We start from the raw sequence: 27,686 nt of genomic DNA on the forward strand, positions 1-27,686 counted from the left end.
TTAGATCCGGATTGTCTAATCAAAATTCGGATCAATCCAGTTCTAGATAAGATGTACAAAGCCTCTTTAATAATCGTGCCAAAGCAGATCGGACTGTTCACATCTGAACTCAAAATTTATGTTAATTCAGGTGATATGAATTCGGAAGCCCCTTGATCCACTGCCACTGGGCACCTCTTCGTAATCGTAGCCCATTTTAGTATGAGCAGTTCAGGTGATATGAATTCGGAAGCCCCTTGAGAAGCCCATTTGGACAGTTTCGAGCAGCCCGGTTTTGAACAGATCGAATTAGCAGCCAGACCCTCTCGATATCAACTCTAATGGAGTCCGATCTCTCTCTTTCTCCCTTCGCTTCTCCGCCGTCGCCTCTCTGCTCAGCCTCTAACCATTTGAGACTGTCTAAACCCCTCCAAACCCTTGCGCTGGCCTAAAGCCCAATAGCCCATATCTCATCGCCTCTTATTCCCAGACACCGTGCCAATCGCAAGTCGCAAGTCGCAAGTCGCAACCCGCAACTGAAAGTAATCGCCAGGCGCTCTAAAGGGAGAACACCAAGGGAGAGAGAGAGAGGGACAGAGATGGGAGAGAGAAAAGGAGTGTTTGTGACGGTGGGGACAACGAGCTTTGACAAGCTGGTGGAAGCTGTGGATTCGGCAACAGTCAAAGAAGCGCTCTTTCGCCGAGGTTTCACGCATCTCCAAATCCAGATCGGTCGCGGCACCTACCTCCCCTCCAAGGTCTCTCTCTCTCTGTGGTGGCAATTCATTTGCTCTCACAAATCTGCTGAATTCCATTTTTTTACTTTTGTTATTTATCTGAAATAACTGTAAAATGTTGCTTTCATTCATCTGTATGGTAACCACAAAGATATAGTGTGGAACTAGCTAAAATTAGAGCCCAGCAGAGCATTATTTCACCATAGTAGATCATTTTGTTTCATTGGTATCGTATTGTTCAAGCCATTTCTTCTGAAGTTTTTAAAGTGAGAAATTGTGAAAAATGTTCACTATTTGTTGGATGAAAGTGGGGCCTTGGATGCAATTACAAAATAATTGTGTGGTCCTGTTATGTAGTTCAAGTTTACTATAGGTTCAGTCAAGTCGGTTTATTAATTGGTCAATTAGAGTTTAGACTTCAGTTCAATTCTGACCGGTTTATTACAGTACTGAATAATTGATTTGGGCTTGTAAATTAATTAGAGTCTTAACCAGTTTCTTGCCTTGAGGAAAGTTTCATCACGAAAATAATTTACAATGGGTCGGCATTAGTTGTTTTTGTCAATGACAGTTATTCTTTTTCATATTGTTTAGTCTCCCTAACTGTCCGATTTAATCTTTAGTTGAACAAGTAATGATGTCTTTTCACTTATTTGAGAAATAATGAGAAAATTTAATTCAGGTATCGGGACAGGAGGGGTGCCTGGAGGTTGATTATTTCACATTTTCACCTAGCATTGCTGATCATTTGAAAGCCACTTCTCTTGTTATAAGCCATGCTGGTAAGCTGTTACACTTGTTCAAGGTGTTAAATTTGAATTGATTGAATAAAATGACTTAGCCCGTGTATAAATTTGACTTAAGATATAGATATTGAAGTGCTGTTGGTTGTTGGTGACAGGATCTGGGAGCATATTTGAGACGTTGCGATTGAATAAACCCCTAGTTGTTGTTGTGAACGAAGATCTGATGGACAACCATCAAGCTGAGCTGGCAGAGGAGCTGGCAAATAGAAAGCATCTCTTCTTTGCCCGTGGGCCCCACCTACTAGCCCAAACCATAGAGTCGATGGATCTGGAGTCACTCGTCCCATACACACCTGGAAATCCCAATGATATCGCCGCCCAAATTGATGCTTCCCTTGGGTTAACCTCCACAGCAGAAGGTTCTGTCAAAAAGGGAGGCGAAGGAGAAAGCGAAGGAGGCAGCATAAGCAAAAGCAAAGCAAAGAAGGACGCGAAAAAGGCTGAGAAAGCGGAGAAGGCAGCACAGCGGCAGCAACAGGCAAGAGCAACCGCTGCTTTAGCAGGAGGGTCTGAATCTAACGAGGCTGATCCTCTGTCGTCAAATTACGGCGATATACCTGTAGAAGACATCCAGTCTAAATTCATCAGTGGTCGTACCTGGACAGGTGAACCAAATTAAAATAGTCAAACCAAAATTTTACAGTTTTAAAAAATCTGACTGCCATACCTTCTTTTATTTCATTGCTTGTATGATTTTTCATCTTCTTCTTCTTCTTCTTCAATTCCTGTTATAATATATTCAAAACTAAAATGATAAAGGTGTGGGGGAGCTGTGTGCTGAGATGAAGGACAAGAGCGTGCTGATCAGAGGAGCAGCACAGGTTATACGGCCAGTGAGCAAGAAAATGGCGTTTCTGGTAATACGGCAGAGCATGAGCACGGTACAGTGTGTACTAGTCGTCAGTAAGGATCTCGTCAGTCCCCAAATGGTGCGCTTTGCCACCTCACTCAGCAAGGAGTCTATTGTCGATGTTGAGGGTGTCATCTCTGTCCCCAACGAGCCCATCAAAGGCACCACCCAACAGGTACTCTCTTCTTTTTGTCTTTTGAAACGCTCTCTTTAAAACCTTGACAGCCACTGTCAAGTTTTTGTGGTGATACTCTCTCTCTCTCTCTCTTTTTATAACCTTGAAAGAGGCTACCTTGTTCTTTTTTAATTATTAATTATATCTAATTTTTAAAATTTGTCAAATTATTAATCATTTTTTTTTTAAATTTGTCAAACTTTTAATCATTTTTTTTTAAATCTTATACCTTGTTCTTATTTAATTATTAAATCTATCTAATTTTGAAAATTTGTCAAACATTTAATCAAATCTCTGTTTTTTTCTTTTGTGAAAATCTTGGCAGTGGCTGCAAAGATTGATATCAAAACAAAATTAGTCTTACAAAACATCACACCTACCTACTGTCACTAGCACCTCACATCCTAAAAACCACTACCTGGCACATTAGATCAAAACATCTCTGTGCTTAACCATAGCACCCCCACATCTACCGATATGCAAATACAAACAACCTGAGGTACAAATGAACAAATACAACAGAAATAGTAAATGGAAAAAAAAAATTAGAAACTATTTGCAGCAATCCCCAGTACGTGGATGCTTGCACCCCTACACCCATTTTAACCAAAGATTTGTGTCTTCAACAATACACTCCATCAGCCTCTTTGGTTGCATCCTTCTTAATCAAATCTCTCTCTCTCTCTCTCTCTCTCTCTCTCTCTCTATCTCTCTCTGCGCATTATATAGAGCCTCACTTTTCTCCTCTAATATCCTGATCTGCTTATATTGAAATTATAGGTTGAGATCCAGGTGAGGAAGCTATATTGCATCAACAGAGCAATACCGAACCTCCCCATAAACATAGAAGACGCATCACGAAGCGAGACCGACTTCAAAAAGGCCGAGGAGAAAGGGGAGCAACTGGTGCGTGTGGGCCAGGACACCCGACTCAACTACCGGGTTCTCGATTTACGCACCCCAGCTAACCAGGCAACCTTTCGCATCCAATGCCAGGTCGAGAATGTGTTCAGGCTGTTTTTACTGTCAGAGAATTTTGTCGGGATTCACAGCCCCAAGCTTACTCCCGGTTCTAGTGAAGGCGGTGCGGCAGTGTTTAAACTTGACTACAAAGGGCAACCAGCTTGCTTGGCGCAATCGCCTCAGCTTTACAAACAGATGGCAGTTTGTGGTGGATTTGACCGTGTTTTTGAAGTGGGGTCCGTGTTCAGAGCGGAGGATTCATACACTCACCGGCATCTATGCGAGTTTGTAGGTCTTGATGTTGAGATGGAGATTAAAGAACACTATTTTGAGGTACTAACAGTGATCACTACAATTTTTGTCTTTCATTTATTATAATTTGTTGATTTAATTGATGCAATGCAGGTTTGTGACAGTGGATAGATTGTTTGTGGCAATGTTATTTTTTTTGTTCCTTTAAATTCAAGACCCAAACTAAACACTCAGATTATTTCACTGATTTGTTAACCAGGCAATAGTATTTGTTAGGTGTTCAAATTTTCAACTCCTGACAATGATGTGAAACTTTTCTTTTATAATAGTAACAATTTCCCCACGTTCTAAAATGCTCATTGTATGTTACTACTGATGTAGGTATCCAATTTCTTTTTTTTTATAAAATGCTCATTTTATCTTTCTTTGATTTGAATTTATTAATTTAATTGATGCAATGCAGGTTTGTGACATAGTGGATAGATTGTTTGTAGCAATGTTTGACCACTTAAACAAGAACTGCAGTAAAGAGCTTGAGACAATCAATCGTCAGTACCCGTTTCAACCTCTTAAGGTAAATGACTAGCATCTCTTTGCTTTGGAGTTTGCTTTTAGTGATAAAGAATAGGCATTGCTTGTAATATTTTCTCTTAGGGATGCCTTTTCTTATGGTTTTTAAACTTATTTTGATTGCAGTACTTGCCTAAGACGCTTCGGCTGACTTATGAGGAGGGTATTCAAATGCTCAAGGTGCATTAGATTTTTCATTTATACTTCATATCTGCTCCATTAGATGGATTAATTGTTACTAGCTTATGACTAAATGATGCTTTGTTATTTACTGTCTTGCTGTGTGGTTTTAAACATAAAATAGATAAGTATTTTCTTTCTTTATTTGCTGTATCCATGGGAATTTTATATGATTGCTGAACACATCTCAGGGATTAAATTATAGCAAAAGCTTTATTAGTTAGATGTGTGACAACTATGGAGATATGTAACCTGTTTAAGAAAAATACTTAGTCTTCTAATTGATCAATTTTGAGAGCAAATGATTCATTTTCTTACTCGTGACGCACACACAAGCATACGCCTAAATGCCACTGAATATGCATCTCAAGTAGTGAAATGAACAATTCATCCTTGAAAACAGATCAATTAGAAGGCAACTATTTTTCTTATACAAACTATATAGTTTTGTTTTTTAATAAAGGGTAAAATGGGTATTTTATAATTATAAAATGAGTTTTAATAGAAACATCAATAAAATGATTTAAAATTTAGAACGGTAATTATGATATTATGAATTTTAGAGGGGGAATACGTGATTTCAAGGTTTTTGAGGGGCATACATGAAGTTCCCCCCAGTTATAATTAATGATACATTGGTACATAAGCAGGAAGCAGGGACAGAATTGGAACCAATGGCAGACCTTAACACCGAGTCTGAGAAGAAATTGGGGAAGCTTGTTAGTGAGAAGTTAGTTCTCTTTTTCTCCTCTACTTAATGTAACAATTAATCGATTATATCATTGCAAGCATTTGACATTGCTAGCTATAAACAGGTACAATACAGACTTCTATATACTGACGCGGTATCCACTGGGAGTGCGGCCCTTCTACACCATGCCCTGTTATGATAACCCTGCTTATAGTAACTCTTTTGATGTCTTTGTTCGAGGTAACACTCATTCCTTCTCCATTTATTTTATCATCTTTAACAGGTCTTGAGTTTTTACTTTTTATTTTTTGCAGTTTAATAATCTTTTAAAATGCTAATGATAGGTGAGGAGATCATATCTGGAGCGCAAAGGGTACACCTGCCAGAGTTACTGACAAAGCGTGCAGAGGAATGTGGTATTGATGTCAAGACGATTTCTACCTATATCGACTCTTTCAGGTACAGCAGTATCTTACAATCTCCAGATTTCCCCGATGTATTCAATGGTGTATTTTTGGAGCTTATTTGTATTCTGGTTATACTTGTGTAGGTACGGTGCACCACCACATGGTGGGTTTGGAGTGGGGTTGGAGAGAGTTGTCATGCTGTTTTGCGGCCTCAACAACATCCGCAAAACTTCTCTCTTCCCTCGTGACCCCCAGAGGCTTGTCCCGTAATAATTTTGAGTGTTTTATTTGATATCGACATTATTTTTCTCCTTTGTGTTTCTGTTTTCCGTTCTAATAAGTACAGCTGTCATTTTTGTTGCTATGTTATTTTTGTTTTCTCGAGAATTAGGGGTTTCTGATGTATGTGTAAAGTTATCTAACCTTATCTGATTCTGTTATTTTATGGATTTTTAATTAATCAGCATCTGTTTCACCCTTGCTGTCATATCAGTACCAGCATTTCACTTCAGTGATACAGAAACAAATGCATATAAGATTAGTTACTCTGATTAGACATGGTAACTAATTTCTGGTTGAAAGAATAGAAAGAATAGAAAGAAGAGAGAATATTCAATATAGCCAATGTAATAGCTTTTGGCAAAATCTATTGTCAAGTGTTTAGAGTTTAGGGATGCTGTACAACTGTGGAAAGTGATAATATGTATATTTTACTTGGCTCTTGTTTGCAAAGGGGGACAAGAAGAGATGATACTGAGGGGAGAGGGGTTACAGTGGGAATCAGACCGTTCAATGCCCGGTCTAAGCTGTTTCATTTACATTGAGATGTGTGCAAACAGTTTTGATTCATTGTGTGTCGAGAGTACAAATTTAAATTCGCCTGCACGAGTCTTGACGTGGATCGAACGGATTTCGGTCCAATGCCCACTGGTATACTGTTGTTCCCTATCTTGAGCCACCTGTCAACACAACTTTGGTGACACGAGGGAGCATAACAACTGCCTCAACTCATACCTCTCCTTGGTCAAACATACGTAGCATCCCTGTAAAATCAAAACCAAACTCTCAGATTATTTAACTGATTCTGATAACTTTACAATAGTATATGTTAGGTGTTCAAAATTTTAACTTCTGACAATGATGTGAAACATTTTTTGTAGTAGTAACAATTTCCCCATGTGCTAAAATGCTCATAATATGTTACTGCAACTTGTTATTAATAGAATAAAGAAAAAAAAAATATTGATAAAGGGGTACATTCCTTGTAGGGGATTTGGGTAGGTTATATGTGCAACAATTCAATTCAGTTCAAAGTTTGTTCACTACCCGAAATCAAAATCTAAGTATAAAACTAATTCCAAAATAAATAGAGTTTATCACTAGACGCGCAGTGGATATCTTTGTCTAGTCGTATGAGCAATTAGTCTCTTCTCTTCCTTCTTCGTGTCAGATATATGCACCATCGACAACATTTGCATCTCTATTAGTATCTACACGAACAGGTTGACAAACCAATGTAAGTCGGTATGCTAGTACCGAACTGACAAACCCTTCTTTTCTCATTTTTCTCTCTCGTTTTTATGAAATAAAGCGAACAGAATGGCTAACCGAAAGCTGAAATGTTGTTACATATTTATAACAGTATGCATCAGTTCATTTGAGCATGTTCATTGGCGCCAATTCGTTTGAGCCTTTTAAAAAGATCTTATCTTGATGGAACATATTAGGGCAAAAATTCGAGCCCATTACTGAAACAACCCAATAAGAATAAACACATATTTAATCTATTAATTTGGTCCAAATCATTTGGCATGTAGGACATTTCTTACAGTCTCCCACTTGTACTAAAGCCAAATATATTATGTATCTAATACATTTGCCATAAATTAATATATGGATTTTAATTTGGTTTTCAACCTTGTTCTTGTTGTGTCCCAATATATTTATGCAATATTGACAGTAAGCTGAAAATCCTTTTCAACACACAAATCATAAGAGGCCCCTAGCAGAACATTATGACTACCCAAATTGTATAAATATCAATATCCAACAATAACCTCACAATTACTTATATTAATCCCTTTATCACTTGACATCTTAATTGTACTCAAAGAAGGATATGTGTCAACTTTGTATAATACAATCTTTGATTTCTCATACCAAAATTAGATTGACTTTCATATGATTGATTATCAACCATATAGTACAGTCATGCATTTTTCAATCTATCTTTCTAGAGAGATCCAAAGACATCATACTCTCATTAAATGAGAGGGGTAAATTTCATCTTGATCATTCACATTTCTCCACATGATTCATAGTATACTCAATTACTACATTTATAGTTACCTGGTTGGAGCTAACATTTGATAGCATCGAAGTATACAATATTCATTGAAGGAATCAATGGTGATCTTAGGTCAAATGATTCAACAAAAATATTATATAAAATAAACTGATAACACATAAAAATCCATACAGTATTTTATAGCGAGTTTGTCTAATACCATGTTTACCAAAAACATGTATCCATGTGATTGCATTAGATATCTCATATCGATGAACCGTAAAACATGATCATCTACAATCAATCCACATACTAGTCTATACAATTATTAGTGTTCCGTCGGATATAAAGTTTTATGATCCAATTCATCAAATTGATGATAAATAATAAGCAATAATTTATTCAAGGAATATTACAACATATTATTCATAAAACATAAATATACAAACAAATATCTAAACAATCAATCTCTGTAGCATTTCAATAACAATCACTAGAGCCAATCACTCATGTATCTAATACCTATAGCTATAGTATGCATATCATGCTTCACTTGCGGAAGATTTTAGTCAACGGATCTATCATATTTGCATATGTTCCTATCTTTCATATTTTTGCATCACCTCTATTCACAATTTCTCGAATAAGGTGAAAACGTTGAAGTATGTGTTTGGACTTTTGGTGTGATCTTGGCTCCTTAGCCTGTGTGATTGCTCCATTATTGTCACAATAGAGACTAGATTTTCAATAATTTTAATCACACCAAGTTCAGAAATAAACTTCCTTATCCAAACAGCTTCTTTTGTTGCTTTCGAAGTAGCAATATACTCAGCTTCTGTTATAGAATCGGCAATGAAATCTCGTATCATAGGAAGGACTAAAGTATGGTAAGTTAATTGATAGGCATCTCACTATCTGCATGAATGTGTTTTTTTCATGCACCATTTTATATTAAACTTAATTTCAATTAGTAGAATGGTCGACGTATATTGATTGATGTGTTTAGGATTTCTAGATGGATTAATTATTTAGATTTATTTTAAGATCATATTGAAATGTGCAAGCCATATACCTTGGTTATTGTGTGAGTTAAATGATATTTAGCACACGCAGAGGGTCTTGTTAGATCTAAAGAATGAGGATGTTTGTATGGATCGTAACTATTATGATGTGTACGACAGAAGGATAAAAAAAAACATAGAGATGAATTTTGGTTAGACAAATAGCATAGAGATGGACTAACTATTATGAAGTAACTGTTATGAATTGTTGTCCGCTTTCATACATGAGAATAACAAGAATAGAGATGTCATTTCATGTGACAAATGGAGAGCAAACAGCAAATGGATTCAAACTTGTTTTACATTAGTAAATTGTTAAGAAAAAATTACTGACCAATGTATTTAAAATTTCTAGATTATTATGTTGTTTAGATTCCTGGGCTCATTATGAAATATACATGTCATGTACCTTAGTTATTTTTTGTGAGTTCAATGATATTAAGATGCCTCGGTACATGTAGTAGCTAATAAGAAATGAAAGAAAACATATAAAGGTATAATAGAAGAAAATTTTGAGTAATATTTAGATAATTCATGAGAACTATTCAAATTTTCGTATCTAACTAAATTAAGTTGTACTGCTTAGATTGGGCAGAACAGCTGCAGCTCCCGTACAGTGCATACACGTATGATTCATATCATGTGACCTGACTTATATTAAGTCGAATCAATAATTCTTTTCCGGTATTTAAAGAGCTAATTGTTAACCAAAATTTGCTCACCATATTTATCTTAAAAGAACACGTACTTAGATCGATCAATAAAATTGTTAACCAAAATTCATCTTTTGTTATTGAGTGTAAATATTTTTTGTTCCTGTTGATATGATACCGGATTAGGGTTAAGAACGGATCGAATATAGATCAGATAGTGATAATGTATCCGTTTTTATTTTTCAGATACAAATACGAATCGGATATTATTTGAGTACGAATACCGATCGGATATTAATCGGATACGAAAACGGATCGGATATATTAATCAGATATAATTAAAATTCTTAATTTGGATATTATAACAAAAGTAAAAATAATTATATTTATCCCCACATTTCTACCCCCCTCTATCCCACAACTATAATTTAGAAAGTTTGTATTATGGTCCCCACTAAGTATTTAAACACTTCTAAAATTAGAAGGTCCACGTTAAATAAGGAAGGTGATAATTATTTAAAGGTTGTACTATGGTTCCCGCTAATTATTTATTCATACAAAAAAATTATTTATCACGATAAACATACACGAGGTGATTATTGAAGTATTTTTATATAGGTATAAATACTCTAGTGTATAGTTATAAATACTTATAATACTTAATATTAATACTTCATATGTCAGTCAGTGTCATATGTAAAAAATATTTTCAAGTATAGGAATAAATACTTTCATGACGAGTTATAAATACTTGTGTGATGACGAGTCCGAAAGTATGTCATCATGGATCTCATTTGAAAGAGAAAATTATGTAGAAGATGTTTGTAGTTTTAGATTCGTAAAATTCCTCATAGATCATCAATAATGTTGACGAGATTGAATTAAGAAAAAAAATTTACCTCTAAAAACGTGTAAGGTCCTCTATGCAATTTGAGATTTGGTTGGAGAGATAGTTATTTATGTAAAAATTATTCACCTTACATGTCTAAATACTTATGTTCTTAGATATAAATACTTATGTGCATGTAGATTAATATTTTAGAAAAAAAAAATTAGTGTTGAAACTATTGTGGTTCTCAAAATAGTTATTGAAATTAAGTGGAGGGGATAAATGAAGGGATGGAGATGCGTGGACAATTATCATGATTCCAAAAGTAATATATTATATAAAGAATTGAAGATAAGATTAATGCATAGAAAGAATTGAAGAGCTTGATAAATAACTAATATTTGTTTGCTTATGACCTGCGAGCGATTTACATGATCAGAGAAAAAATTTAAGTGGAAAAGAGAAATATTTGGAGAAATAAAAATTCAAAAAAATTCAAAATTGATTAATTACCATAAATCATAATTTACGATAAATTAAAATCAAGATTTAATAAATAACTAATAATTTCTACCCATTTAGATCTTAGAAAAATTAAAATTATAACTTTTTAACTTTTGTGATGAACATTGCCATTAACATTTAAATCATATTGTATAACATAAGTAGAGTGAATTAAATTTTATAATTGTAAAACAACAAGTATCTATATTTGTAATCATAACAAAACTAATTAACTAATGTATTATTTAATAAAAATAAAATGTTCCATCATAAACAATAAATTACATCAAAACTCAATAAATTAAAAATAAGTAAAACAATTTATTAGCACCTTTAAAAATTTATTAGAAATTTTTAAATCTAAGATTTAACTAAACAAAGAAATGAAAATTCATGATGTTTGAATGACAATGAAATCCCATAACAGGACCCCTCACTCGCGAATGGTCACACACATCCCACATCTTCTCTTATCTCTATTTCTATTATAGGCGGATCCCACCCGTATCTGAATATTCGAAAAATTATATGAAAAATTCAAAAATCTGGATATCCAAAAATTATCCGATTATCCTAAAAAATATATCCAAAAAATTGAAAAATTCAAATATCCGAAAAATCAACATATACTAACACAGATAATTATCCGACTCCATATCCATATCCGCTTCCAAAATTAAAACTGAATTTGTACTCTCCGAATAAAACATATTCATATCTACAAATTATCCGTATTCGACTATTTGAATCCAAAGAATTCAGATACAGATCTGAGTTCGGTCGGATAATATCCAACCCATTTTCACCCCTATACCCAGATATTTCACCAATCATCACCTTAGTCTCTGATTTTCACGGATCAAAAGAGGAACTCGAAACATGTGATGAAAACAACATAAATTACATGCAAAACTTTAACCGTCTACAATCCCGAGATTATTATGGTAATTAATCTCCCAAGATGCTACAACAAATGTACGAGAGAAATAATAGAAATACAAGGATCAATACTTCACCTACAGGTAAAAATCTCACAAATGGCAAATACAATGGGTAAGAAAACCACCACCACAAGCAAAACATATAGAGATGCAAAAACCTAAGTCACATATACTGTATCATAAGACAACTTATATCCTATACAAAAACAGGCCTCAGTCAGACCCATTGCCCAAAAACCTAGAAAGAAATTTCTCCAAAAAAATACACCATGCCTAAGTCTCACCACAAGCATCCAGGTTGATACAACAATATTGTGCTCATTCCATTTAATAAGTCCCCATGGGGGGCATGCCGAATCCCGGCATGGGAGGCATGCCCATGCCACCCATAGGAGGTGGACCCATGCCCATTCCTCCCATACCTCCCATGGGTCCCATGGGGGGAGGTGGGCCACCCATGCCAGGTGGTGCAGGCAATGCAAGAGGCAGCAATTGTGCATACATGTTCTGTCAAAGAAAAATAAAAATAAAAATGAGAACTCGTTAGTTTAGTAATTATGTAAATATGTTGCCAAAATATGAAAAAATCCAATGAGTATTTGAGTATACCTGCTGAGCAACAAGTTCCTTCTCTTCTTGCTCTTTGGATTTGACCTCAATTTGTTGCTCAATCCTATCCTTTATAAGCTCATCCACCTTGCCGGTATACTCACGAATAAACTGCATTGATACATTATTATATGAAATTTGCGGAAACCAACGAGGTATAAGGAAGATGAAAATAATATCAGAAAAACAAAAACGGATGAATATATACCTGTAAGATGTAGGGGAAAGCAAAGTCCATCATGCCATTAAACCAGGCAAGCTCCAATGCCATATCAGGGCGTATCAAGTCATAGCATATAAACAGGCACGAAGCAAAACACTCTTTCTTTCCCTGGAGCATTTCATACAAGATTAAAATGACTACAAACAGACTAGTGAGAAGCCTAAATAGCAAGTTCTTTGTTTATAAGTCTAGGTCTTATAACTTGAATTCACATCCCCTGAGATATCTCAATTTTTCAGTTGATGTCAAAACCAGGCCAAAAAGTATTTTCAGTGCCTTTTTAGGCAATATTAATATAAAATGTGTCGCTTTAAGATTCATGCTGAATAGTTCAGATTTTGTGGATCAACTCAAAATTTGAGATATCTTAGGGGACGCAAATTCCCTAACTTGGGTACCTTAGCTCATTATCCAAGTCTTAAGGATGTCGAGTATAAAATAGCCAAGTATTTCGGATCTAGGGCTTTTAATAGACTTTTCTGGCTTAGTTTGCAAGATGAGATGCTAGGAAGGGCAATACTGTCAATTTAAATTTAGTGTGTAGTTTACCTGTTCAATGAAGTAAATAAGCAGCTCCTCACATAGATCGCGTTCGCCAGACTGAGAGCAAGTTTCCATGGCATCCTTGTACATATTGTCTTTCTTGGATAGTGCAATTGATTGCTTCCACCTCCCGGCTTTCTTGTAAATATACGCAGCTATGCGCCTCATCTCCAGTAGCTCGTGTTTCTCCAACTGACACCAAAATTGAAGCCGGATGGATTAATTAAAAATATTGACCTCAACCATTCAAAAATAATAAAAGCATATTGACCTCAGTCCTCAAATTCTACAATTAGGTTAAGGTTTAAAGTACACTGTGGTCATTTTTGGTTAAGGTTTAAAGTTAATGGGCTAAATTCCTTACTCTATCTTACTCATATTTTACACCTCGTTTGGTAATTTAAGTCATGGATTAAATTAACCCATCTGGAGTAAGATGTTAGGAAATGAATCTCTCCTTATGACAGTAGACCCTACAGTTGGAGTAAGTTAATCCACCTAGAGAGGTGGAGTAATTTACTCCTAATTAACTCACCTCTTACTCCATTTTACTACTACTATTGTACTCCTCATTTGGCTACATTAAGTGTGGAGCAAGGGGTTTACTCAGCCAGCCAAACAAGGCCCATAAGATTTCTAAATATGACAGGTTTACATAGTCCCAAATTTAAGTTGAGAATCGGTATCCAAGCATTTCAAAGTTCCAACAAATACAGCAAGGCATTTTGAATTTTAATATGATCTTCCCACCAATTAATGGCTTGCAATTGTTGACCTGACTCGAGACTAATTAAGACCATTGGGTTAAGGTCAATGTCTCATAATCAGCTGGCGGGCTTGGTGAAGTTCAACCCGACCATTTACAATAATGTTATTCAAAGCCCACAAAAAGGTTAATGAGTTACCCCACCATAGTCTAATTGGTGGGATCAGGTACAATCTCTTGATCTGCAGCCAGATTGAGCAATTTACATTTTCAAACCTTTTTTTCAAAATTATATCAGGTCAACTCCAAAGCCTAACTTTAGGGGTGTTAATGATACCCTTTTATCCGTTTACCTGACCCGTATCGTATTCAATAAGACGGGTACAGGTAAGTTTTTTTTTTCATTACTTTATCGGGTACGGGTAAGGGTAAAGTTTTTTTCATTAACCTAACCACTAAATATACAGGTAAAGATTACTTTGTACCAGTTAGCCTATACGGTAATTATTAGAAATAAAATTATATATAGATAGAGTAGAACTAGGGTGTTCTTAAGCTCACCAAAGTGTTTGGTGAGCTTAACTCCAAAACCCATCAAATAGGTTTCAAATGACAAATCTGAACCGTTAAAATCCACCTACCTTACGAGTGATGCGTCTACACGTGAAAACTTTAAACATTCGATTCGAATTAATTTAGTATAAAGTCAAGCGGTCAAAAAAAGTTCAAAAAATGAATGCACTAAAATTAATTTATTAACATTCTAATTTTGACCGATTGACTTTATACTAAATTAATTCGAATGTTTAAAATTTTCACATGTAGACGCATCACTCATAAGGTAGACGGATTCCAACGGTTCGGATTCATCATTTGAAACCGATTTGATGAGTTTTGGAGTTAAGCTCACCAAACACTTTGGTGAACTTAAGAACACCCTAGTTCTACTCTATATAGATATATATATTTATATGGGGATAATGCATGATATGATATAGCTTTATTCATGGCCTATATACATCTCTATTCGATGGCACCCTTTTGTCCATTTACCGGACCCATACCACCCATACCGTATTCGATAATATGGGTATGGGTGAAGTTTTTTTTTCATTAACTTAACAGGCAAGGGTATGAAAAATGCTTCCACCTGACCCGTTTCATACCCATTGATACCCAGGGCTAACTTATTGTTTACAACCTCCTCCAGAGTACTACACAAAAACATCACAATCAGTTGTTAGTAATGCCCATATATACCTTTTGAGCAAGGCCGATCTGGTCAAAGTTGTCATGTAAATCGACCGACTCACGGAGGCGGTCATAGTCTTCCTCCTCGACATAAAGTCCATTTAGTGCTTCATTAACAGCAGCCACATTATTGCTCTGAACTGCTACCATGTATGGCTTCACCAGATGCAACTGTCCGGCCTAAATAAAACAATAATGACAGTAAATAATTGAAACTACTGCTGTCTTATAATTAGTGTTCAGCAAAATAATAGAAAAAAGGACAATGATAATAATAATAATGTTACTTGAAGTACTAATAATAACTCCTATTACCATTTCTACAAAGAAAAACATTGATAGTCATGCAAACTCTCTGAAAGAGCACACAATAAATATCAATTAGAATAGTATATAGGTGATATTTCAATGGGCAGATGCAATTGTTCTATGTTTGAAATAGACACATGATGTTGTCCAAAAAAAATGCCTAAAAGAATTGAGTAATATAACCTTCAATAATAATACAAACCTTGCGCATAATATCAACTACGCGAGTATGATCCAGCCTGAGTGCCAACACATGAAGCATGTCATTGATCAAATCAGGATGCTCTTGTAAGTAGAAATGAACCGCCTTGTAGTAAAGCTCGACATTTGCCACCTTGACTGCCACATCTTTGAACTGCATGTGGTCCCATGCATCAGGAGAGTGGTTCATTATAGTCGTGGCCGCATTGTCAAACTCATCATATTGTATGTACAAGAAGGTGAGTTCTTTCCAGTGCTGTTGTTCGTCACAAGCACGAATGAGTTTTGGAATGTTGAGGCGGGTCGAGAAAAGCTTTATGTGCTCCATTAGTTTCTCATGCCGGTAACGGGCATAGAGCACGCCAAGTTCGGTGAAGATGCCCATGTGGGCCCGCTCAAGGCCAAGTCCACTTTCCATGAGGGAGATGAGTTCATTGAAGCAACCGCGGTTTTGGTAATACTCACTCACTTCTTCGAGGTCGTCCACCTGAAAAATCATAGAATTTAAGTTATGACAGGGTTTTCTTTGGATATTGCATTTCGTGCAAGTACAAAACTAGAGTGGTGCTCCTTTGTCAAGAAGCTTCAACATGTCAAAACTCTTTCAAAACAATGAAATGTATAACAACAAAACATAACTGGCCTGCAGTTTTATTGGTGGACATTTTTCAATAAACTAGACAAACCAAAAAAGTATCAAAATTCAAGTAAAACAAAATATCAAAACAAAGAAAAAGAAACATAAGCAAGTAATACCTGAAAAGAAATACAAAAATGCATTGCGTCTTTTTATTATTTTTGTCATCTTTATTTTTGTGATTCATGTTAAAAATATGCAAGTAATACCAGATGAAAGATACAAATTAATTGCTAGTTTTATATTTGGAGAAATCATATACAAATTGCAGACCTAAGACCAATTTATTCTTCCTGGACTGTACTCGGTAGGCTTTTATCCAGAAAAAGAAAAACAAAAGGTACCTGAATAATGATATTAAGACCACATATTTGGGCGAGCCTGAACTCCTCAGCATCGACACATGCAAAACAAACCTCCTTCCAAGTTTTTGCACTGTTGGCCTTGCGTGCAGCATCAACAGCCCCCTGGAACTGCTTCAACTTCACCAAAGTAACTGCCAGCTTGCCCCAGTTAGAAATGAATGCATATATAATCTTGGCTGCCTCGTAAAGTGCATCGTCATACAACCTATCTCCCACACTTTGCAGATTTGCCACATTCGGCATGAGAATGAACTCCTCGATTTCACCCAACCGGTCAATTTTGGCATAGGCAAAGATAAGTTCACCATCAACCTTGGGTTCTTTGGTTTTTTGCCGGACCATGAGGAGGTACTTAACCAAATCATCGTATACCTCAGCATCCTCAGCTGCCTTGATAACTTCCAAGAAGTGAGCTGCATCATCAGCCCGAATGAATGACTCAATGGCATCACTGACAAGACCCGCACGCAGTTGAGCCAACGCAACCTGACTCCAGACGGCCTCCTCCTCAACCCTAAATGCAAACTCAACAGCTCTCTCAATGCTCTGGATATTATCCAAGAGGACATTCACTGCTTGCACGTTCAAATTGAACTTCTTAAAGATGGCAAATGCCTCCTCGTATAGTTGGGCCTCCACAGCCACCTCACCAACAGCGGGCCCATCAAAGTTATCCAACCGGTTGATGTAATCCATAACGCGAGATGGATCTGCCTTGATGGCTGTGAGAATGAGGAGGTTTTGAAGGTTGAAGTTGCCGGAGAACGCAGAGTTTTGTAAAACTATCTTTTCAAGGAGTTCAATGAGTTCATGAGGGAGATCGGCTGTCATGAAGGCCTTGACAGCAGCAGAGACCTGCTCAGGGCTCTTGCTCTCTGGTAAGGCGGTTGAGACGACCTGGTCGATGAGTTGGCGTCTGTACTCATTTTCAGGTTGGAGCACCTTGTCCCACAGATCACCATCCATTCTCTCCACCACATATCTGTCAAACAAGTACAAACGTTTACCACCTATCTTCCATATATTTTGATGTAGTTGAGGAATAGTGCGTTACATGGAGTTTAAGTATGAATTATTGGATATGTAAAAGACAAATTTGCCCACATCTCATAAAGTTGACTAAAATGATACTTTGAATAACAATCAGTGTACCTTCAGGTGCGAGTACAACTCTATTTTAAACAATCAAGATAAAGTCCATGTTTAAGATGCTAAAAAGAGTTAGGACATCATTTGAAGTTCTGAAATAATATCAATTAGCAATCATAAATGCATTTACCAACCTTAATAGCGTGTCATATTAAGCGCTTAATAGTTTGTTAGCGAGCTCAACCAAATTACAGTATGATGTGATGTCCTTTGTGCCTCACATAACAGGACATTTTCTAGTAAGTTCCAGCAAATTAAAAACCCTAATCCCATATTTTAATTTCAATTCCTTTCACAACTTAAAAACTGACACACCACGCAACATTAGCATAGTGCACATGTATCTATCACCTTAAACGTGTCAACAAAATTGATTCGAAGTTATTTGAGAGATGAAAAAAGAAGGGCAACACACCGTGCTTGAAGCTTGAACAGGGAGTTCTTATTGGTAACATTAATAAGCTCATCGTCACACTGGCCTCGCCGGTATGCAACAACGGCAAGAGTAGGATCGCGCTTCTCGCAGTATTTACCAACAACACGTGAATCATAGTATGGGTTGGTTGTGAGGAAGTGCTCAGGGTTGTTATTGCTGTCTATGATGATCTTCCCGAGGGCATTATGCACATGCACATCCTGGCTACCCTCACTCACCAAATGCTCAAGGAATTGTGTCAACAGTCTCAGCCGATTCCTTCAATAACAAAAACAAGTACATAGTACATGATTATTTGGAGGTTATGGAACAATAACTTTGCTTCCTCTATGCTTTTCTTTTTTGCCAGTGTTTCATACGAAGACTTGTGTTTTTATGTGCAATGGAATTCAGGCTTTGGCTTACATTGTATTTTGGATTTTTCCTACAGACACAAGACCTTAAATTCAGATCCAATGGGGTACCCTACCTTGTAGAAGGAGATCTGCATCATCTTTTTAACCTATCACAATTTTTAAAAAAAGAAAAAAAAGAGGTGCATATAGTGTTACAAACCTCTTTTCACATTCATCCACAAGGGGCTCCACAGGAAGGAGAGAGCGAACAGAGAGTATGAGTCCCTTGATGAAGTCCTCAGGGCACTCATCATCTAACAGTTGACCAACAACTAAAGGAGCATTTCCTGGGTTAACCTATGAATAAAATGTACACAAAATGTTATCCACAAGAATAAACTGGAACATGGACATAGAAACTAATCATATATCTAACTGTCAGAGGGAAAACAAAGAACTATTTTTGTTTTCTGATAATTCAATGTCTCTCTTCTCAGGTTACTTACTGGTAACCTATTTCATCTGCTACCAATGCTTTGACTAGGTAAATTTTTGTTTTCCAGCAATTTGCCCTCATCAGGTATTGGTATTTGATTTGGTCCTTGTTTTCATTTCTTCTTGGATTTCTTAATTTATTTTATTTCTTTCAGGTTTAGCCATATCGGCTGTGAGGCAGCTTCTAGATGGCCTTATGGCAGCTAGCCTTCACGCTGGCTGGTGTTGGGCCACCACCTTTGGATTTAGGTGCTTATAATAATATCCACTTTCTATCCAAAATGCTTTCTGCTATGTATTTTAGCATAGATAAGCTTTAACCAATAATGTCAGTTCTTAAAAGGAACAAGAGGGAAAGTGTACCTTTTGTACGTATCCCTCGATATACCGAAGCATGTTGTTTGAGTAAAGATAGTGAGTCAAGTCGGGAACAAAGCCAAAACGATCACAAACATTAATAAGGGGCCGTGCATCTGGCAGTTTGGCCTCCATCAAGAAATTCTTTGTTTTCTCTGGGTCATAGAAGTTGGACTCTCTTGTGACCCGTTCCACCTCTTTGATCTGACCTGTTCTGGCTGCTGCCTCTATGTATTTGAAATGAATATCGGGATCCTCACTGTTACAGTAAGAACAAGTTGCCTTAAGTCTTCTTTTAATTCAACATATCCCATAATCAAGCTAATTAAATTATTCCCTTGCTTTTTAGGAATATTAATTATACAATTTGACTTGTAGAAAAAAAATACAAATTCCATGACTACTAAACAGTAAACAGATCATTAAATAGCACAAAAAAGATACCTTGAGCTCAGATAAGAACCAAGGAAGAAGTAAAGGCCTTCATATGACTTGAACTGCTCAAAGAGTTTCATACATGCTTCCACTCCCAATTGCTCAGAGTATTCTTTTGCAACCTAAAAGTATATATATTTTCAGCTTGATTAATTCCCTAAATAAAAGCAGTCATGTACCTGAATAACAACATAGGCAATAATTTTTTTATTCTCACCTGAACAATTATTTGAAGGTTTCCTCTTAGATTGACGAGCAGAAGGTCCTTCATGCACTCCAAAGCCCATTCCTTTGAAAGCGTACCAAAGAACTCTACTAATGCCTGAAACAAGTGTTGCAAAAATTTTAAGCACATATAACTTAACATGGCATTAAATAAGTAAATTAAGGCACAGAACTCAAGAGTGTTTACCTGAGGCTCAATCGCATGAGTATTGACAATGACACGCTTGATGTCGGGCAACTCAGCGTAATGCTGAACAACAAAAATTCACTTGTTACAAAAACAGCACAAAAGCTTCTGGAAGGAGGAGACTTAACACGAGTCTTAAAAAAATAAAAATAAAAATAAAAACCTGAAGGGCCCGCATGAAGAGACCAGCTTTTTCACAAAGCTGAGCAATTCTGGGACGGTCATAATGACTAAACATGCCATTTGCTAAGATTGCATCAGCAACATTTGGATATGTTACCAGGTTTATCTCCAAAACCTATAAAACAACCCAATGAATATTATTTCAGAATATAACATAACATTTGGATAATTACCAGAATGATATAAGCACAGAAACACTAAAATAATAAAATAGTAAAAATAGTAAAGAGACAAAAAAGATAACCTTAGTCTGAAGAAAAGCATGCTCGGGCAGGTTTGGCTTCAACACGTCTAGTAAAAATGCAGTTGCCTCTCTGATCAAATTTCTCTGGGAGATGATCAAATAAAAAACAAATAGAATGTTAAGCACTAACCAAAATACAACTCTGATGTGGATTATTAAATCACAATATGAAGAATGAACTTTGTACCTGAAGAAAGAGGTCAGTGATTGTATTGTAATCTACAGGACAGCCCCCCTCCATTTGTGACATCATGAGTGCAAAATTCACTGCTCCCTGTTTTATGTTTGGAATAAATATTAATAACAACTAGAAACTACATTGTTATAGCCATCCTAAATCTAAGTACATTAAATATATACCTGTGGATCTGCCCTCAAGATTGTCTGAAGGAGAAAAAGATAATCTGGAGTGTATCCAACCTATTACACCAAGATGAAATGTAAGCTCTTTCATAAAAGCATTAAGCAATCTTGAGTATATAAGAAACAACTCCTTAAACAAACCTGCTTCGAGTATATAAGAATTTTGTCGAACTCTCTCCTTTCAGCAAAGGCAGCAACAACTTTTGGGGTAGCCCTCGCCTTTATATAGATCTTCAATGCCATGTCATTATCCACAGTCTAAAGCAAAAACAAGAAAATACATAAAACACTTGAAACATTTCACTCGTAGTATTTTTTTTTGCTAAGAATATATGCATACCTTGACAAGATCTCCAAGCTCTTCACTACATTCCAACTTATCCTCAGCCAACCAATTTTCCAATAGGTTTTTTTTGTTTTGATTAACAACTAGGCGAGATAGTTCGAGTGATTCAAAAGCATTTAGTTTCCCTTTAGTTAACAGTGTGCCAAAATATTGCAGCAGTGGAGGTGTCTGACCAGATTGCACAGGAACACTCTGCATTAAGCATAAAGAAATTAAGCAGTTTGCCAAATTATTGTTAGTAAAATGAAACTTTGTTGGAACCCATTACGAACAGATTACATGAAAACAATTAGGTATTACCTGAAACTTGGCAACTGTATCAGGAGTTCTAAGGAGACCCTGTGGAGAATCAGCTGCCAGCTCAGCAGCTTCTTTGTACTTTGTCTGTGCAAATAGCTCCTGGAATCTTTGCAAAACCTGTTCACAACAAAAAAACGATTAAATTATCAAATAATCATAATAGCAACAAACTAACAATTATTGTAAGAATGCTAACAATAATAGTAATCGCCGCTATTAATATTACTATTGCTATTATTGCTACAATGTTTATGTCTTTAATCCATTAAGCTCCTAACTTGAGATCAATAAAAGAACAAAACTACCACAAATATAGAAAGCACAAAAGGAGTTGCGATAGAAAATTATTAACACAAATCAACTTGTATTACCAGATTCTCTGCACCAGGAAGGTTAGCTCTCCTTGCGAGATTCACAGCAAGCTCTAGGTTATTCAGCTGCAGTGAAAAAAAAATATATATATATATAGCAAGCATCACTTAAAAAAATGCACCATGCCTACAGGTTTTTAATCACAAAAAAAAAAATGCACCAACAGAAAAAGGTTAGCAAGCTGCATACCTGACCACTAACAAATGGCACAACGGTAGCATCATTGACATTTGCGAGGAGAACCTGGCCTTTTCTATTAATTGCATAGAAGCCCCCGGTTGCCGTTGCTTCTGTTGTGAGAAAAATTGGATCTGCACTTATTCTATTTCTATAAACAGCAGCAGCTGTCTCCAAGTCGTAAACAAAAAGTAAACCTAACTTCGTTATCACATAGATCAAGCCATACTTATGTGAAACCTGCATCCAAAAATAAAAATAAAAAAGACTTTGAATACATGTAATCAAGACGATTCCGTTCTTCTTTCATTTTAACTTATTTTTTAGTTTTCTAGCCCTAGCAGAGATGCATTAGTGCACTTATACACAAGACAGCCACTGAAACCAGAAGATTTACAATGCGAGTGTGGAAATTGTACACATTTATGATAATTGGACATCAATTGGGACAAAGTAGTTCCGATATTATTGGTAAGGCCTTCCTGCAAAATCAATACACCTGATGATTTGGCCTAACAAATAAATAATGTTGAAACTAAGTTAAGAGTATACACCCTGAGATACCCTCCAAATGGGAAATTACTATTGGTTGGCCATATCATATAAGCACAGTGATTTGGAAAAGTCTTTTTTTCTAAAGAGTGCCGAATGGTCAGGTCAGCACTGCCTAATAATTACTCTCTAGTTTTTACTCAGCTTATAGACACAATATCAAAATTTTGGACATGTTTAAGTTAAATTATTCCATGATAAGGGAATTAGGGAAGAAGTTCTACACCTGCATTGCCACAGGGAAGTCATCTTGGAAATCTGGTGGGAAGAAGAGATCAGCTTGCTTCTTTGCGAAACCAGGCTTTCCTGTTGACGGATAAATAAACAAATTATGAAATGGCTAGCAAAACAGAAGCTGATTATATATAGAAATGTCTTGAGAGTTCACAAGAAAATATTACCAGGCTGGGCGCCAAGTTCAATTACATGCAACTTTGAGGTAATTTGACCTGCATTGGTAGTCTTTGAGGCAAAACAGATCAAAGTAGAAGGAGTGTCATTTCCAGGAACCTGAATTATAAAAAAAAACAGTTGCACAGTCAGGAATCAGTACCAGATACAATGAAATATAATAAAGGGGATTAAAAAAAAATAAGATAACAGGAACTTATAGTTTATTAACCTTAAAAGTGCTGAAAGTGGCTGCATGTGCTTCAAGAGCTTGGCTTCGTTGCTGCTCGACAGAGAAGAGTTGCATGTTTCCTTTGACCAGTTGTGGCCTCTATAATTGATAAAAGAACAATCAATAACCCAATTCTCAAAAGTATAAATTAGGTCTGTTTGAGTTTTATCATGTGCACATGAGAACTTCAATGGCAGAACAATCAGAGGCAACAATATTACAGGTGAAATCCTAATAATGACATTAACTCTTACATGAGATAAGAGTTAGACCTTCATCCCTATACTTTATCTCACTAGCAAACATGATCATAGGTGACTTAACAAATAAAAGATAAAGGAAGAAGAACACTTACCTCAGGAGCACCAGGTGCAATTCCAATAAGAACAAGCCATTTCTCAGTAGGGTCGCACCGGTAATTAATTATCTGGTTGTTTGCCAAATTAGCAGTCCTATCAAACACTTTTACTGGTGCTGATTCACCTGTATTCAAATATACATCATAAGCATCAGTCACATTTAATTCTTCAATCACTCACCAAAATAAGCAAGCTTTACATGACTATCTTTTAACCACATATTTCATAATTTGATCACATAACCAAGTCTCAACTAGTTTCTACGATAACTCAAAGGGAAACTAACCTTCTATTGACCAGTGGTACACGGATGCTTGTGTAACAAGACCCAACATTTTCGGGGTGATCCACTTCCAAAATACGACCTGTGCAAGAAAGAAATTACAAGATAAAAAAAACATTTACAAGGATCAGGTCTAATTGAAACCTCAATTTGGAGATAATATGATAAAAAGAAAGAACATAGAATAAATTATATAACCTGCTCAGGCATCTGATGAGACTTAATTTTGGTCTTCGCTTCGATATTAAATATTTGCAGGTGATCCTGAGTCGTCCCCGGTATTAGAGCTGAATATTTCAAGCATTTTCAAAATTATTTAATTTTTTTATAAGATAAAATATCTGATAAGTGGCATGATTTGATAAAAAGAGAATATTTATGATTCCGATAATATGGTACTGATACTAATGGGAGTAACTCTTTGACAAAAACTGTTACAAATCAAGTTACAACTAGAACTAGTGGTTTTAGATAACTATTAAAGAGACACTTTAGCCGGTAGTTGTGCCACTCTGACGAGTATGGAAAAAAGGGTTTTAACTTAACCAGAAAACCAACTATGTAGTCATACCAGTCTAACAAACACAGTGTAATAATTCAGATGGTTCCTGCATGACTATATGGCTGTGTTGCACAGCTATGGGTAAAGTATCATATTGGATATGATACAGGATACGATACGGATTATGGCGATATGGCATTTTTCAAAATCTATGGATACAGTTAGTCGCACAAACCACACACATATATAATTGACATGTAATACTTAATATTATTTAAAAATATAAAAATAAAGTCCTAATATTCAATAAATAAGACTACAATATACAAACTTAAAAAATCTTTTATTTTAATAAAAAAAGATGAGGGAGATAGGTTTATTCATGTAGGAAAAAAAATTGAAAATTTAGCAGGCAAACAAAGCATTTACAACACTGGTTTAAGTTTTGGAAACATTCTGCACAGAACATAAAAAACATTCTGATACGTGTATCTGTGCGCATCAGCGGCCAAATCTCTCAGTCAAAATATATTGATTAATCAGATAACTCATGCGGTGTATCTAATGGATATCAGAAGTGTATCCATATCTGAGCCTTTATAGGCATATTTGGGTAACTTAGCAATATGGTTATACTAACCAGAAGCTTAGCCCAATTAAACCATAATTTAACCCTTGTCCTGCAGTTAAGTCTGAAGTGAAGGCCTCGATATTAACAAATATCATGATGTGACCAAAATGGAACTTAACTAAGAGAGAGATCAGTAACCAGTATATTAGAGATTAAAACCTTTAAGAGCAAGGATGCGAGTGTTAGGGTTCATGAGCGCTGAATCAGCAGTGATGGGACGCCTTAGTGGTTGCTGAGGCATGGTCATGTCGATAATGACAACACTGTTTTGTGGGGACGTCTCTCTGACGCATATGTACTTCTCTGACTCCATCGTAACATGGGTGAATGTTATGAACTGTGGGTTTATCCCCAGGCTCGGCAGCTGAAAATGAAATGTTCTTGTTAATAAACCTACCAACACGGTATTAAAAAAATTGGATAAATGACCAAAAATTAAGGAGAAAGGGATCTGTTCATTCATGCCAGTATAAAGCACTTAATATCATAAATGCCCCTGCAAAACAATAAATATCCAGCATGTCCATCCAATTGGGGCATCTCTGAAAGTAAATGAGAAAGTGATAAATAGATGGGATATTTGTCATGTTTTGTATGAGTATTACACATCTGCCTAAAGAGATTTTTCTGTATTTCCACGGAAGTGCCTAAAACAAAATGGCCTTAGCAAAACGGCTTCTTTTGAAAATAGATGGTAGCTTTGAGGCCTGTTAAGTACATTCCAGTGATATATTTATTATTAGAAATTATGTCAAACTAAATAAAAAGTAGGGCATCAACAGACCAACAGTTCTTCTCAGCTGAAATTAGTAGCGCAAATAATTAAAACACGCTAAACAGAGAACTAAATTGCAATTATAAAAGACAAGCCAGTGATTACAATTAAATACTCTTTTGTTCATCAACAGTTTTGAAAGCTTTAATTCTATAATAAAATAATCTTTCCATCCTAAAGAAACATAAATTGAAAAGAAACACATGGAATGGACTTTACTCCAGGCATCCTAGGAACAATTGTGCAATGAAAACTCAAAATCCAATTCTCATTCTCTCTCTCTCTCTCTCTAATCATATATGCGGGTTTCTCAGGAGAAGAAAATTAACCACAAATCACGAATTCCACGTGGATTTAAGCTTATGATTAGGTTGGAATAAGCACTATCCCTGCAGAATAAGCAGTGTCTTATTCACACCTTGCCTAATCCCCCTTATGAGGCCGGTTAGGACTCCAAACGGGAACTTGATCCAGTTCACTTAACCCCAAACTAGCATGACTACACACTCCAGAGATCTTCTCAGTCTATAGAGTGACCATTTCTCTATCAAAGCAGACCAAACTTCCCAAAAAAGTAGATCAACTAATACAAAACAACAGATCGTTCTAGATCCGACCATAAGTGAGTGACACAGGCCAAGGAAGAAAGAAAGGAACTTACCGTAAGCGCCTCTCTGGTGGCGATCGGAGCGTTCGCCGCCGCCATCGCAAGAGGATGGATCCAACCAGGTTTCCGATCAAGTAACCAGAGTCAGATCTAGACAGAGAAAGAGGAGAGCGAGGGGGTGGTGTGGGAGAGATTGGATCTAAAACGAACAGAATATAACAAAAAAGATGTTATGAGGTTGTATTGTTTTTGCTTTTATAATTGCAATTTAGTTCTCCGTTAAAGCGAAGGAATTCGGACAAGCGTGAAAAGGACGGTTGTTTTGCATTTAGGCCCTCGTGCTCTTTCTAATAGAGTGGTTAGGTAAATTTAATTTTAATTACCTCCGAGGTGGTGTACTGGTGTTCAATAGCCTGAATCAAGAAAATAAACTTTTTTTAAGGACCAAAGAAGACAAGAAGAAGTTAAAATAACGAAAAGGAAGAATGTCTTAAGACAAAGAGACTTCAACTTGAGAATTCGAAGAAAATGAGCAAAATTTATTTATCTAGACTTGAAAGACCAGTACGATTAGTGAGAGATAAATTTTACTCGGAAACTCCTTGAAGGATCAAAATTATAATATAATCCATATGTACCTCTTGCCAGTTTTGTTATTCAAAGCCCCCCAAAAAAATCTGAAATTACAATTTTAGCCGGATTTTCAAATCTAAATTGTACGGTGGTGTCCATAAAAGCATCGTTGAACACTAGTAAGTTTCAGTGTCTTCAAATATTAGAGAACACAAATTTTTAGTGTGTTTCTTTTCTTATAATGAGCGATTAATTGAAAGTGTTCTCAGATTCATATGAAATGCTCCTAATTTGTGACATTTTCTAGACAAATAGGTCATTGCCCTTCTCTCCCATAATCAAACTTTGCAAACAAAAAAATTAAAAGAAAACTTAAGTGCAAAGAAAGAAGAAAACAAGACTAAATCTCTATAATTGAAATTTTGTAATATTTTCTATTAAATTTAATA

The 27,686-nt window shown here is 36.0% G+C and overlaps 2 protein-coding genes across 3 annotated transcripts; one reads left to right on the forward strand and one right to left on the reverse strand.

Moving 5' to 3' along the window:
* The first annotated feature begins 452 nt into the window (after positions 1-452).
* LOC144574856 (Class II aminoacyl-tRNA and biotin synthetases superfamily protein) lies at positions 453-6,082 on the forward strand. Its single transcript, XM_078324937.1, has 11 exons — positions 453-737; positions 1,399-1,498; positions 1,618-2,127; positions 2,282-2,547; positions 3,328-3,843; positions 4,226-4,336; positions 4,459-4,512; positions 5,163-5,242; positions 5,328-5,443; positions 5,548-5,662; positions 5,754-6,082. Exons 1-11 carry the CDS (start codon positions 579-581, stop codon positions 5,878-5,880), a joined length of 2,154 nt encoding a protein of 717 aa, XP_078181063.1. The 5' UTR covers positions 453-578; the 3' UTR covers positions 5,881-6,082.
* Positions 6,083-11,826: 5,744 nt separating this feature from the next.
* Positions 11,827-26,948, reverse strand: LOC144574857 (clathrin heavy chain 2). Of its 2 annotated transcripts, XM_078324939.1 has the most exons (30): positions 26,719-26,948; positions 25,442-25,646; positions 24,348-24,436; positions 24,153-24,231; positions 23,863-23,990; positions 23,508-23,606; positions 23,287-23,395; positions 23,112-23,191; positions 22,346-22,573; positions 22,156-22,221; positions 21,785-21,901; positions 21,479-21,676; positions 21,280-21,396; positions 21,136-21,195; positions 20,963-21,049; positions 20,776-20,859; positions 20,512-20,646; positions 20,349-20,411; positions 20,154-20,258; positions 19,946-20,058; positions 19,508-19,760; positions 18,870-19,006; positions 18,294-18,572; positions 16,709-17,711; positions 15,729-16,214; positions 15,227-15,397; positions 13,267-13,452; positions 12,703-12,825; positions 12,495-12,605; positions 11,827-12,392 (listed from the first exon to the last, which is right to left on the reverse strand). In XM_078324939.1, the coding sequence occupies exons 1-30, from the start codon at positions 26,761-26,763 to the stop codon at positions 12,213-12,215; spliced, it is 5,136 nt and encodes a 1,711-aa protein (XP_078181065.1). In that variant the 5' UTR covers positions 26,764-26,948; the 3' UTR covers positions 11,827-12,212. The 2 variants fall into 2 exon arrangements, with proteins under 2 accessions (XP_078181065.1, XP_078181064.1); XM_078324938.1 differs by having other exon boundaries at positions 20,154-20,411.
* Positions 26,949-27,686: the final 738 nt, after the last annotated feature.

Source organism: Carex rostrata, chromosome 23, assembly GCF_964058835.1.
Source record: "Carex rostrata chromosome 23, lpCarRost1.2, whole genome shotgun sequence".
Classification (NCBI taxonomy): domain Eukaryota; kingdom Viridiplantae; phylum Streptophyta; class Magnoliopsida; order Poales; family Cyperaceae; genus Carex; species Carex rostrata.

Excerpts from the sequence above, each read along its gene's own strand:
- LOC144574856 (XM_078324937.1), top strand. The coding sequence starts at position 579 with ATGGGAGAGAGAAAAGGAGTGTTTGTGACGGTGGGGACAACGAGCTTT. Across the intron at positions 2,128-2,281 it reads CAGTGGTCGTACCTGGACAG|GTGTGGGGGAGCTGTGTGCT; the intron begins GTGAACCAAATT and ends AAAATGATAAAG. Across the intron at positions 4,337-4,458 it reads ACCCGTTTCAACCTCTTAAG|TACTTGCCTAAGACGCTTCG; the intron begins GTAAATGACTAG and ends TTTTGATTGCAG.
- LOC144574857 (XM_078324938.1), bottom strand. The coding sequence starts at position 26,763 with ATGGCGGCGGCGAACGCTCCGATCGCCACCAGAGAGGCGCTTACG. Across the intron at positions 25,647-26,718 it reads CCACCAGAGAGGCGCTTACG|CTGCCGAGCCTGGGGATAAA; the intron begins GTAAGTTCCTTT and ends TTTCATTTTCAG. Across the intron at positions 23,991-24,152 it reads GTACCACTGGTCAATAGAAG|GTGAATCAGCACCAGTAAAA; the intron begins GTTAGTTTCCCT and ends ATTTGAATACAG.